A 15,009-nucleotide genomic window follows, 5' to 3' on the forward strand; every position below is an offset into this window, starting at 1 on the left:
GAAACCTATTCACATTTGATTCATTTACAACCATCGGTCAATGCACCATATCGTTGGATATATTTTTTATCTGGGGGTGGAAATACTATTCGATCGTTGTTCACAAACCATAAAAATAAAAATTTATATTACGAGAATTGGATTATGCAATGTGCACCATGAAAATCACCTGACTAAGAATTCAACACAGGTAGTTGGAAATGAGATCCATTTCATTTGTCCAAATGTGATAACACAAGTGTAATGAGATTAAAATCTCATCACGAATTTCATTTCCGCCGGAACTCACGCAGTTTTCACTATCTTCGATTTGAACGGTGAAATTGGTGGATTGAGAATGGTGATTATACTGGGGATTAATCAGTGAAATATTCTGTACGTAATAATTATCGAAATGGTCTTTATTACTCGACAATAGGCTGGGTGTCATAATGGTAGACAATGGGAGAGGGAGGACATAATCAATCGCTAGTAACGACGATGATGAATACTAAAGCATTTGTTCCTCTGCAATATAATAGTAAAATAAAAAAAAGATCATTCACAAGTTCTTTGTTATCTCATCGTGGCTGATATTGATTCAATGTATCATGTTTTGTTCATTTTGATTATAAAACTTTGGCACCAATTTTTATTCTACATTTTTTTATCATCAATTATCACACAATTTCCTATAAATCATAATCCACAATGAAAAAAAAATTAATGGATGATGAATGACAGGTTGCCGAACTTTCGATATTAGTAAAGGCAGTACATTAATCGATTGATTCAATATTATTAATTATGTACGCCGGATTATTGGAGTCAGATAACTCGTAGCAATGACTTTTTTCCGATAATACAGAGCCACTGACATTGAGAGCACAAATTATTGATTCAGTTGTAATCCATTGATATTCAAATAAATGATCAATAAATGGTAATAAGTGCACGAAAATATAATTTTTAACAATTTGATGAGTTTTTTTGCAAAATCTCAAATAGACTAGGATAAAATAATCAGCATCCTGCGAAGAGTATCGATTAACTTCGAGTTCATGACTCGAGAGTTTGTATTCGTATCATTGAACTTTAAACTCTACAAATTCAGCACTAAGAGCGAAACGGTTTCAGTGTGATTTTTTATTACGCATTGATTGCGTGATTGTAACTTCGAATAATTCAAAAGTGAATGTTTAAATTTTCTACGTCTGTTCTAGACTCTTTTCACATACAACAAACTTCTGAATAAAATCTAAAAATTTATTTGAATTTCAGAGAAATCGCTTGCTCAATATTCCAATTAATTGTGAAATTCGGTAAAATTTTGATTTTATTCCGACGTTTCTATTGTGGAAAAAGTGTTTACAGTTTGTGAAACGCGAACATTCGTTTTGATTGCGCGAAGAACCTTTCTAAATCATCTGATATCAAATCACCTCTCAGTTACTGAATGAATAATAGCAAAAATAAAGAATGATTGAGAGTCAATAGTAACATCGATATAAGTAATAAAAATTTAAAGTTCTACTTTATTCCGGTGGAGTATATCTTGAATATTATTGGCTGCAGGATGCTGGAACCCCTTATATCATGATTTCCTATCGCAATTGGACTCTCGAATATATTTGGCCCAAGTTCTATGCGGTGTTAGATCTCCTTTTCTCAGCAATGGCCTTTGATTCATAAGATCTCTGTAAGCATCATCCTCATAAGTGCAACTCAAACTTTTTCGCAGTTTAACTGCACCCGTTGCGAATTCACTTGGTTGACTGCCAATTAAAACATGCAAATCATTTTTCTCCTGCACAGCCCAGTCCCACATCTCCACAATCGAACAATTGCAGACAAACGGATTGGCGATTAGATTCAGCGAGAGTAGCCGAGTGTTGGACTTCAACACTTTCGGATTTATAGTTCTTATTTGATTATTACTGAGATCCAAATGCTCCAGTCTTCGTAATTTCTTCAAGAAACTGAGCTCCGATATTTTATTGTTGGATAAATTCAATTGTGACAGATTTTTGTTGCGCGATAGTACGTTCTCATTAAGATGAACAATATTGCAGTTACTCAAATCCAATATCTCAACGTTAGATAATTGTTTTGGTAGGAGTGATCCTTCATCGGGTATCGTTAGTGGATTTCCACTGAGTTTAAGTTCAATAACACTCGAGTAAATTCTCTCTTTACCAAATACTTTTGGATCCAGGGGAGTTGTAAAACCACAGTTGTTCAATTCAAGGCTCTCTAGTCTGCTTAAATTGGCAAAAAGATCTGCCTCCAGTGTGTGTAGTTTATTGCCGGATAGAATGAGTTTCTTCAGCTCGGTCATGTGAGCAAATGTATTATTACCAACGTATCCAAGGCTGCAGTAAGACATGTCCAAATACTCCAGTGATCTCAGGGGATTGAGTAGCTTAACGAAGGCATCTGATAGAGGATTGTTGGATATGTCGAGCTCCTGGAGGTGTTCTAGCACATCGAAGGCATCTGGTAATCTCCGGAGGCTACAATTACTTAATGAAAGTTTATGAAGTTTTGGTAGATGCCGGAGTACTGCTGTTAAGTCACCGGCGAACATTGGATTGCCGCTTAAATTCAAAACACGAAGTTGACTTGAATTTCTGAAGGCGTCCTCGGATAAACGATCTTGGAGGGCACAATTTGAGAGATCAAGAGTTTGGAGATTATGAAGATTATGGCCCAGGGTATTTTCAATATCCAAATGATGGAGTTCATTTAGAGACAATACAAGATGTTGGAGAAACAGATTTTTGGCAAATGCATCGGCTGGCAAATTAGTTATTCCTGTATTACCGATGTTGAGATTCTCGAGACGAACGAGGGGAGCTAACACACTTGTCCATGTAATTGACTTCAAGCTATTGTTTGACATATCCAATCCTCGGAGAGTCTCCAAATGGCTAAATGCTTCAGGGGATATGTAGCTCAAGCTGCAATTGTTGAGCTTTAAATACTCCAGACTAGTGAGATGATCGAAAGGTCCTGGGGCAATTCGTTCAAGTGGATTCCCTGACAAATCCAGTTTATTCAAATTAGTCGTGTTGTGGAAGAATTGATTATTCAAACGTCGAATTCCACAGGTGCTCAAGTCTAGGCTCAGGAGAGTTTGACAATTGAGGAAATGGCCATCTACTTCACTCAGAGGATTGTTCTGAAGCTCTAGAGTTATCAGACCCGGACTGGCCCTGCAATGAAGATCAGTTTGAGTCATGCTTGAATAGTCAGACATATAACAAGGGAGACAAAACATCAGCATTTACTTTCCTTGTCATGGAAGGATCTAATCGTTACGATGGGCCGTTCGTACAACGGTGAAGTTTATGCTATGAATTTACGGTTTCGAAGTCGCTGATTTTTTATTTTTTGTGTACAGTTGTTGAGCAAGTTTTCGCCCCGAAATAACTTGTGTCATGCCTTCGAAGAAATAATCCGCGACAAAAGTCTACGAAAGCAGAAACATTTTGATGGAGCAAATGCAAATTTTAATATCCTTCAATTTCTCTACGTCACAATGTGTTCCCTCTCGCCAGTAAAATTATCCATTTTTACTTACCAATTGGATTGGTTTCCAATTGTTAACGCGGTAAATATAACTGATACCTCATTACTTACTATCTTCTCGCTATTTTCTCACTGGATAGGCATGCACGAAGCTTTGTTGATATTTAATTTTACGAACGTGCAAAAATATTCTGAATACAGAATGAAAAAGCCTTTTTTTTTCCGATATTACATTCATAATGAAAACAGCAGAAAGAGAATATGGAAAATCGATCTCACTGTGAAATCGAAACGATAACTAGAAAGTGCTGAACGTGCGTGACGTGTACCGTTGAACGTTCAGCAAAAACGAATATTTGAATTTCACACATCTTTCGGAGACATTTTTCATACACTAAAAAACGTTTGAATGAAATGAAAATTTCTAGATATCAAATATGAAGATGTTAAGACATGTTATTCTATTTTGATTCACAAAATAGAGCGACGCTACCAATTAAATCGCTGATAATAATTGGACTTTTCAATTGTGAATAATAAAAAATTGAACATTAGCGACGTCGAGAACACAAATTCACCCCAGATTCCTCTGGGCCCATAGGGCACCAAAATATACTCGATAAGAATCAGATAATGGGACCAATTGATGGAAACAATTACCTGAAAGCCTCGGGATCAACACGCTTTATCATATTATATGAGAAATCAGCATCGAGAAGGTAGTTGAGTCCAGCAAATGAATCGTGAGTCAACTCGGTGAGACGATTGTGTGCCATCTGCAGTCTGCGGAGTTTGATGCCCTGTGGAAATGGTCTCAACTGCTCCACGTTGTTACCGTTCATATCGAGTATGTAGACATTTGGACTCAACTCGTCATATGGTACAGCTGTCAAATTACTCTCGGAACAGTCTGTTACCCAGTTGATGCGAAAATAGTGGCAGTCGCAATCGACTGGGCACTTCTGCTCAACAAGTTCACCATTAAGCAGTGGAATTGATGCAATTAGCATCAATGACACCATCAACAACATTGTCTGTGTCATTGTAACCGGTCTAGGGTTCTGCAAAAGAGAAAAGCCATTCTATTAAAATGAATAATAGAGAAAGAGTGTCAGGAGCAGAAATCCGTCATATTTACAGACTCTAAATCGAGTGTGAAAGTCAATAGAACCCAAAGCTGCTCCGACCTTTTCAGAATTCAAAAAATTCTTCATGGGGAAAGTCAGAGAGAAATGGGATTCTCGCTGGAAAGAACTAGACTCAAAACTCTGTAAACTCAGAATAGATCCACTCTATCATCCCTCTCTTTGATTTTTGAATAGAAGGGATGAATCAATTATTGGCAGGGGCAGAATAGGACATCTTCACCTTAGCCATGGCCATCTTATGTCCAAAGAAGCCCTAAAAATGAGCCAGTGATGCTACGAAGACGGTTATAGAGCTTTGAAATTTCCCTTGAAATATTAATTTTTCAATGTATTCCGTATATTTACTAGAGTTCCGTGTTTTCTTTCAATTTTTCCCCTTCTTTTAAATTTTTTTTTTGAAAGGGTTCTCGTGAACCACCGTGCATTATCTACTTCACGGCGTCTGGAGATCTCTCGGAAACAGGAAAGGGGGTTGAAGCAACAAACTTGTAACGTGTAGGCCACGTTGAATATCGGTTGGGATCATCCGTGGGGGATCTAGTAGGCTAGCAAAGCCGTATTGGCCTGTCGACACGTTCCAAACACCCACCCACAACCATGGCATCTTTATCACTATTGAACTACCATATTTTTTCGATTTTATTTCAAAGTGATACAAGTCGGACAGTCGCTATCGTCGAGTAAATTGGAAAGAAAATTACAAAAGGGTTGTTTGATATTTATAAGAAATGGATGAGTTAATGGATTTTACTACACATTCTTTGTTGAATTAGCGAATGAGCACTTTGTTTCGGGGGACAGATTAATTGCACTATTATTTCTCTATTTATTTCCCTTTATTTCTTCACAATTGAATTAATTTTATTCAGTCTGATTTTCATTATATTGTTTTAAGTCATGACTTAGCGAATTGAATGACGAGGAATTATATTAAGGATTCATAGGGCTTGTTCATAATTGTTAAAATGGACAAATAAAATAAAAATCATTTGAGTAATAGAAACATCTCTTGGATTTTTTTTGAAGATTCGTCGTTGGAAGACGACTTGTTTTTTCTTGTGGGTCAGCAAGAGCTTAGAATTACTTTATCGCTTCCAATATGAAAGGGATATCCATATTTCAGTGATAAGGGAATCGATAAATACAAAAAAATCGAAAGAACTACAAAAATCAATTCTCTAATGTCTTCAGAATTTTCGAAAAATAAATTCGTTCTCTCTGCTTGTGTTTTCATAGAATCAATAGAATAAATGTGACAAATTGGAAATTGAAGATTGCAAATTGAAGATCGGAAATTCCATCATATAATAACGTAAAAATAATAATACTGTCAGAACGTCCATTACAAAATGTCTTTTTTTTTTCTCCGAATCCCTGGAATTACAGAGAATGTCTCGGTTCGGCGACTGCAAAATCCCTTGTCTTGAAAAAAAAAATATGTTACCCCACCGTAAAATGATGCCCCACCCAAAGCATTACCCCATACGAAAAATGGAATAAAATTATCATAACCATTAATCTCACGCATTCCTAAATACAGAACACGGACAAACACACGTTGGTATTAGATATGTACCGAATAAATTAATTAAAAAATAATCCATGAAAAAAGAAAATACGTTAAAAAGTGAAATTCCATCTGTGGCAGAGGGTGGCAGAACATGCATAACCATAAACCTCCACTGGCAATTATCCCTTGCGAAGTTGCGTGTGAATAATTTTACTTGTGGGAGGAGGAGAATGGAAAAGTTGAATGCGACAGTTTCTACATTTCTAGTAGTTGTACGGGAAGCGGGCACGGGATACAGGGACTCAGTGCCAGAGAAAACACCAGACCAGCCTCTCCAACTCAAACCCTCTTCTCTTCTCTCCTTTTTTTTTTTTTTTCATTTTTCCACCCCAACTCGTCATCTCCCTCTCTCTGTTTCTCTCTTTTTATAGTTCTCCCATTCCCCCCTTTTCACCACACGCAGACACCCAAACTCCTGTGTCAGAGGGATTCGTTCGCGCGTTACATGCTCGACAGAACGAATCGTTTGCCTTTGGCTTCCACTATTGCCACTCTATCCAACGCATATATCTTCTGACTCTTATTGTATCCCAACTGGCATCAGAGAGCTCCGCCTTTGGCGCCACTCAGATCCTCTTGGCTCCCTCATCCAACCCCTTCGCCCACCCCTGAATGTTCCATACTATCATGGGAATATTTTTACCCTTTCTCATTCCACCCTCACTCTGCATTACCAAACCCTCTTTATCCAGCTTCTACATTCACTTCCGGCCTCTGTTTCGCGCCCATTTCCATCCTTCTTCTTTAGATATTCATACTTTAAGGGGTAGACGTTCCTGAGCACATTCAATCGTGTATCCAGAATTCTCTCGATACTTTGTGATCTTTTCGTCAAGTTTTATATCACACATCAATGGCCACCAACAATAAATCACAGATTTTCGGGATTTCTATTTATGACTTTTCGGGCTGAATGGAGGTATTGTAATTGGAAAAGTTTTTTTCTTCGGAGATATTGGGGTGGAGTGATTTAGGATGGGATGGATGCTCGGAAAATGTGTCGGTATGGGTGGATTCGTGGTTGAAAGTATTTAGCACTTGGGAGAGTCAGTGAATGAAATTCTCTCGAATTTTGGGGACTTTAAAGATTTTTTGCTGCCGAATGGAACCATTTTTTGGGGCTGAATGGAAGAGCTGCATTCGTGCAAGCTCTAAATAAAAATAACTGGATCAAACGTGTTTTTTAACTGAGAATTTCAGTCACTATGATAATCAATTGAATAACATAGGGAAAAATTATAGAAATCAACAAATACATTCATAATAGAATTTGTCTATTAAATTAATAGGAAAAAATATTGTAAAAAGCATTGGGAAACGTGCCATCAATTTATTGATAGTGAAGAAAAGCTACCCATACATTTCAATCACTCATTTACTGTCGCATAATTGCTATCGACTGCTCGATTGATCAATTAAGTGGTTAACTACTACTGGTAATTACACTTCAGGTGTTAGTGAGTCAATGTCTGAGAAATAATAATTATTGCTGTGAAGAGCAAACGAAAAAACCTCCGAAAGTTACATTCCCTGAAATAGATAATTGATGTAGAGTAGATATTCCCACATCACTATTCCATTGCAAAAATATAATCAATCAATCGACATGAATAACCATTCACACAGAACAAAGCTCTCGTTCCTTGAAACTTTATCATATTTTACGATCCTTTCGTCAAGCTTCATCCCACCCCAGTGAGCATTGGCAATAATTCCGATTCTCCATCTTCCATTTATCGTGCTTTATTTATTTCTGTTTAGTTCTGCAGTTGTATACATTCACAAAGTTTCAAAGTAGAAAAGTTACTAATTGGTTGACTTTCTCTAGCTATCATCAACAAACTTTCTGGTTTATTATTAAATGACTCACGGGCTTAATGGTTTGCCCAGTAGTTGTATAAATAATTTGAAAACTCCGCTTTTTAATTCTGGTAATTCATTTGGTATCCAATAAAATGATAAATTTCTCATTTTCCTCTTCAAACTAGCGAATCTCATTTTTCAGTGCTTTCAAGAGTCGCTCCGTAACAATATTAACCCCCAGTATATAACGACCGACTTCCTCCCTCGGACCGTCGCCTTCCATTTGTCAAGAAAAACTCGGAGAACTAAAAAACCCTTTCCATGTCCTACAGCCCCTTATTTTTTTATCACTCTTCCCAATAGATCCGATCACTCCCCTCTGTTGTATACAAATTTTACCGATTTGAAAATTTATTTGTCGGTTATTGATAAATTTCGGTTATAATCCGGTAAAAATAATCTCGAAAAATTATTTATTGCACAGAAAATAACGTATTCTTGAAATCTAGGACAACAATGGTTTTAAATACTCAGCATATTACTTTGTTTGTAAATCTGCAGATACATCACATTGAAGTAGCATAAACAATCATTAATTCAGACATTAACTAAAATACGATAATGATAGAAACGAGAAAATAAATTTCAAATGCCCCAAAATTGTTTATCCCCCGCTGATAATTTAATTATCCAAAATTCTATCTTCAATGAATGCAATCAATGATTTCATCAGCTTCTTCAATCATTCATTTAAACAACAATTCCTTCAGACCAGATTTACGAACCGATATACTCAAGTCATCCTTGGACAATAACACCGGATCGATATTACTGCCCAACATAGACCCAACACATTGGTCCAATAATGGCGCGATCTATAATCACACGTCTGACCAAAGCTAGATTGAACCTCGCAAACCCATTTCTCATCTCGCCTCACAAAAAACCTCTAAAGAATATTCTCTGCCCGACGAAATTTCTACTCGATAACACAAAATATTCTGAAGTCGAGCACTTAAAAATGTGTCGTCGATATTTTATTGATAAATAATAGATGGGGATATATAATAGAGAAATAAATATTCTCTAATCGTCCAAGACAATGGGCTCAGGCATATCAGATAAAACATTTCCGTAATGACGTAATTAATTTGGAAATCCCATTACAGGTAACAATCATCAAGATTTTGTTGGGAAATAGTCTTTAGTTAATCTTCGACGGTTCCTTTATTGGGATGCAATCAGCCTTGCGGCCATTTGTTGAGAAATATTTTATTTGTAAGAAAAAACTAACAGATTTCTCTATAAATATTTTCCTACATTTTGGTATTTTCATTTCCATTATTGATTACTAGGTTTTCCGTTTACTTATCGTGCAAATCTGAATTTGATGGGTCTTTGATGTCGGTCATAAGCCCACTATTCCATCGGGTTTGTGTCGTCATCGTGTACACGTTATTCTGGATTTGTCGTTATCAATGAGTAATTGGATTTGAGGTCTCCGTATTTGTGTTTATATTTACCCGTGTTTATAGTGTATTTATGCTGTTTTCAGGTCATCACTCGTTAAGTTTACAATATAGGTCGAATGGGCCATACAGCCCATACTTTATATAAGATACTTCTGAATTGAATACGTCGAGCTTCCAGTGCTCGTGACTTATGCCCACCCTCAGGACTTTTATTGTCACCCGAATGTTTAGTTTTAATGGAATTAAGGGCTGCGTAAGAGGGGCGAACGATGTGATCAAAAGGGTCGAACTGCAATAAAGGTACAGAGTTCAAACCTGAGAGCTATGCGAAACTGTCAGTACGAAAGGTCGTGCAGTGATAGAATTGATGATTTAATAGTTGAAAACGAGATTCGTTAAGTATTAAATCTTGGTTAAGTATTAACGAATGGAAAATTAAATATGATCAACTAAATATTCATTAATAGGCCCTTACAACAGTGAGGACGGTTCCTCGATGACCCATTTCCAAAATCAACCGAAGATGTGGTATTATCAAAAATATCTAATGGGATTCAGGGCTCCCCAGGAGGCCCCGGGCGCTGGAAATGGGAATTCTCCAAATCCTTGTTTATTTACTTGTCAGTTGGATTCCACACGTCTATTTTAACACGGAAATAAAGGTGCAATGTCCGCTGGGCCGTCGAGGAAGAGTCACTGCCAATCTCTGGATGAGGAAAAATGAAGATCAATATGAAAAAATACTTTTCGTTAATTAATAACCGAAAGATCACTTAGTTCACCACTCACTAAATGTAATATCACTCACTAAAAATATAGTTAAAACACATATGCGATAAGGGGTTTTAAATCGTGTCACTGGCAGCCCGAAGCGAAGTGGAATGAAACTAATTTGTTTTTAAAATTGCCTCAGAGACTTATAAAAAATAAAGTGATCTATGGTCATTAATGAATAATTAAAACTATCTCGCGTATTTTATTTATCAATGAATTTCATTTTTCTTCGGTCTATTCTTTCATACCATTGTCATGAACACGTGAAACTCGTCAGCTATAATTTGCTTCGTTAAAACTAGACAAGGTCACTCAGTCGAGTTGTGAGTCAGGAAAATAGAATTTTTTAAAAATATGACAAGCATCGCGTATTTATGTTACTTTTCGTTTAGTCACTAATGTGTGCAGTGAAAATGTGAAGAGTATCACTGGGAAAAATAGCCGAATTAGTGCGGCATCAGAAAATATCAATTGCGGGTTTGCATTTACGGAACGAATGATTTTGTTATGAATGATCTTTTGTGGAGATTTGAAACCATTAATCTTTGACATAGGTTCTCATGCCATTTTAGTGCCACTGAACAAACAAGCATTGACAACTGGGCGATGGTGGAGCGGGGAGGGGGGGGGGGGGTCAGGAGAGAATGAGAGTCAAGAGCTCAATGGACGTGCTCAGCCGACAATTGAATTGTATTTCGACGTTGAAAATCTTTTGTTGAGACTTTTTTTAATATGGGTATTTCATTGAATGTGTGTGAACTTTTCTTTCTTAATGAAGAATATATTTCTGGTTATTGGATTTGTAAGTAATGGGAGTGATGGAATCTATAAAATTAAATTTTGAATTGAATTACAAAATTTTAGTTGTAATGTGATTTTGAAGGAGATTAAATTGATTTCTATTAAAATGGTTCAGCTGGCTCTGAATGTTTTATTTGGTAAAATTCAATGAGAGATATTTCTCGTGTAACAGAATTCGTTCAAATTGATACTGATTTTTAAAAACAATTCTCATGCAAAATGCCCTAGTTATGGAAATTCCAATAATAAAAATGTTCAGTATTTTTAAAAATATTTGAAACGTTTCCAAAAATAAGCTAAATTCCTCAATACCAAGAACATTTGATACTGCTTTCTTCTCTCATTTGAAATAAGAACGACATGAGGAAGGAAAACAGGGAATCTTCGTCTCCCCTCTCTAACTATTCAGACATTTTTGCAAGATTGCTTTTTTGATAGGTCCCACCCCTCAACTCGGGAACAGCCAGTTAAACGAGTGGTCGGGAAAAATCGAGCCCAGGAGACTTGATCATACATATGATGTTGTTTTTCTGTTATCGCAACGAATGGAACGAATGAAGCCAAATGTGGAGACTAACTGGGGAAGAAGTTTGGAAGGGGAATGAGAAATAGGCACTTGACATGTATTGCAGAGTGTGCCCTTCTTCGGGCCAAATTGCCTCTTTACATTCGATACGTGCCGTAATACGTCGATGTGACGCTTACTGGTCTACTGCCAATTGAGTAATAGTTTTATCAACTTGAATTACATCGGCGAGGTCACATGTTATGGTTAACAATAATGAACGCGGAGAACTTTTGAATTTTAATACATCGAAAGTACAATTTTAACGATTCAGTGAACAGTCTAAACTCACCGCTTTAAATAAATATATTCGTCGTAGTTTCAAATGTTTACTTCAACGGCTTTAAATAGAAATTTGAAATCGGCTTCATTAGTCAATCTGATTTTTACGATGACGCGTACAATCAATTCAACTGAAATCAATATCAAATTTATAGTGAATTTATGCTAAAGTGAGTCTTCTGATAGTTTTGTCAAATGCGACATTTGAAACTAATTTAATTATACGTTAGGAGTATTTTTGTATTGATATTTCATCGATAAATTAAGATCAGAGATAGAATGATAAAAATTATTCGGCTGTGTGCACAAGAGAACTAATAATACAAATAAGATGAGATTCTGAATAAGTTTGTAATATTGAATATAGTAATATAGTGAGAGCCCTGTAATTTTCCCATTTCCAGTTCTAGCTCTAGAATTTTTCTTATAAATTATCTTGCGTGTATTCTCAAAAAGTCCATGAATTTAATTGTAACATTAAGAATACGGGACATTTAAGAATATCCCTTTAAGGTGAAAAAAACTAATTGATTAATTAACATAAAAACGAAACAAAGCTAATTTCATTCCCTGTTTGGTAATCAACCTGAATGAGGTTTTCTCAGAGGGTAAAAAAAAGCCGGAGACTCGACAAGAAAGATATTTATGCACGCAGTGCGAGAGAGCGTCTGGGGTGCTAATGAGCTCGCGGTTGCTTCGAGTATTTCCCTTTTTTCTCCTCGGTCTCTCTAGGAAAAATAAAAGCCAATTCTTCCTTATCTCTTCATTCTGGGGAATAAGCACTTGAGTGCAAAAGAAGAAAAAGAAAATACGTGCGAGAAGACGTGGTTTTTTCAAGGCAGTATTAACGTGCGGAATGCACAGTTTATAAATATTTGCTGTTTGAGGAAAAAGAATGGGAATAAAAATGAGGGTAATATGCGTAAATGCTTTATACTATTTGCTGTGCAGTGTGAGAGAAAAAAAATGGAGGAGGAGAGAGGGTTTATGCTGTGCAGTGGACTACATTAAAAATATAAATTTTAATCGGTGTCAAAATATTTTAAATGAAAATCACATCTCCGTTTAAAATAAAAATGAAATATTTTTGACACATCGAAATTGGTCCCACAATTATCAAGAAAAATATTCAATGGATTTCCGTGATCGATGTACTTCTCCCCCCCCCCCCCTCGTTTCAAAAATTTATATTATTCATGAGGTTTCTGGCGACTGAAATTTCTAACAATTGTTTACGCATTTCCCTGTAATTCTACGATGATTGAAGATCTTCAAATCGATTGTCGGAGGCTGTGAATAACAATTGTCACACTCAGATTGAGTTGTTGACCGTGTTGATTGCATCGAACGATGCTTGTCCCCTCTTCAATTTGATAATTTGATTAATATCAATTGACTTTGATTGAAAATGAAAAAAGACGTACAAGCCGAAACAATTTCAACTGTTATATGCTCTCCTTTCGTTCAATAATTTACATCCCGACCGATTGAATTATTCAATTTGAGAAAAGTTTTTTTTTTCAGTTTGACTAAATTACATACATTACTGGGGTCAGGGTGAGTCTGCACGCGTGCGCGTGACAGATGTACTCATACTTTTTATTACGTTTCATCCTCTCCGCTGCGATTGTTAGATCACTGTCGAACGATGAGGTTCGGCATTTTGGGAACGCAATACAGAGAGATTTCCTCTCTCTCCCAATTTTTTCTTCTCACTCTCACCTATCCACGAGGGTCAGGTGTTTACTGGGAATGCAGCACCTACTCATTGTGTTTTATACTAGTTTTGTAAATAATAATTGCCGGAATAAACAAACTTGTTTAAACAAAAAAAAATGCAGCGCCTACACTTCAAACTCGAGTACAAATCGAGAATATGCGGCTAAATGGAGTAAATTGTTTCGATGAGACAGGAAACTGTTGTAACTGACTCGTGACCTTTTGATGCACCTCCATGGATCAATATCACAGTGATATTTTTGTAATTGACAATTTTTGTAGCCGAGTAAAATAATAAAATATTAAAAATAAATCGGTTTGCGCTTACCTCACCGGCTGAGTATCTCTGCTGTATCGTATCGACCGCTGCACTTTCTTCTGAATATTTCCCTTTTTTCTCTCAACTATCTCACGTTCTTACTGGTAATAAATGCCTCCTCTTGTCGTTTATTGACCTCGGTTTTTAACTATTAATGAGATACTCTCGGTGGTTGGGCAAATTATTACCTGTAACTTCGGACGTAACACGTTGTGGAGTTCTCGAGGGAGCCCCATTCCTGTATTGAATAATGCACACATACTGGCATCAATGCTCTTCATGATAAAACTGTGTCATTGGTGGTACGCATGCGTGGTCTGATAAAATGATTCTCCGCGGTGGGAGATAGCGGATTAACTTGACCGACTGTTGGTCAAGTGATGAGATATTCGGACGCGAATTTCGGAATTTTTAAACGTGAAAAATGTGGTACCTTTGGCGTAGAGTTTATTTACAATCGAAAATCGATTTGATTTGGAAAATTATTGTGCGTTTACTTATTATTAAATGGATTCGATCGATATTAGAGGAGAATAAATACTTGTAATGAGTTTGGACAGTTTATGTTCGATATATGAAGAGAAATATGCAGGAAAAATTGCGGGAGTCGCAGTTCGATTATCGATACGCTTGAAACATTAATCTGACAGAGGTTCAATTGTTCAGAAATGAGTCGGATAAATATTACGGGAATTCAATATTAAAACAATAAGTATGTCTGGGGAGTAAATGAATGTTTGATGAAACCAATTGTTCCTGGAATTTTCTACTATCACAATCCACACTGTGTTAAAAATAACATTTATCAGACTTTCCAAAGGGAAAAGTTGTTCTTAAATAGTTTTGTGAGAAAAAAAGGAGAACAAGATTGCAATCTTTAATATACCACGATTTGTCTCGGTGTTACCACTGGACGATTATTGTTAATGAATAATTAATCATTTTTGAAAGTATCTTCATAATAAAAAGACCATTTATCTTGATGTTTCTTCAACTCTACCATTCTTGTAACAGCTTCTATTCATTATTTCGGAGGAAACTTGTAT

The 15,009-nt window shown here is 36.3% G+C and overlaps 1 protein-coding gene across 2 annotated transcripts; it reads right to left on the reverse strand.

Moving 5' to 3' along the window:
* Window positions 1-380: 380 nt before the first annotated feature.
* On the reverse strand, window positions 381-14,228 carry LOC135160971 (leucine-rich repeat-containing protein 15-like). Of its 2 annotated transcripts, XM_064118179.1 has the most exons (4): window positions 13,973-14,228; window positions 9,979-10,209; window positions 4,171-4,571; window positions 381-3,194 (listed from the first exon to the last, which is right to left on the reverse strand). In XM_064118179.1, exons 2-4 carry the CDS (start codon window positions 10,006-10,008, stop codon window positions 1,574-1,576), a joined length of 2,052 nt encoding a protein of 683 aa, XP_063974249.1. In that variant the 5' UTR covers window positions 10,009-10,209; window positions 13,973-14,228; the 3' UTR covers window positions 381-1,573. The 2 variants fall into 2 exon arrangements, with proteins under 2 accessions (XP_063974249.1, XP_063974250.1); XM_064118180.1 differs by lacking the exon at window positions 9,979-10,209 and having other exon boundaries at window positions 13,973-14,227.
* Window positions 14,229-15,009: the final 781 nt, after the last annotated feature.

Source organism: Diachasmimorpha longicaudata, chromosome 3, assembly GCF_034640455.1.
Source record: "Diachasmimorpha longicaudata isolate KC_UGA_2023 chromosome 3, iyDiaLong2, whole genome shotgun sequence".
NCBI lineage: Eukaryota > Metazoa > Arthropoda > Insecta > Hymenoptera > Braconidae > Diachasmimorpha > Diachasmimorpha longicaudata.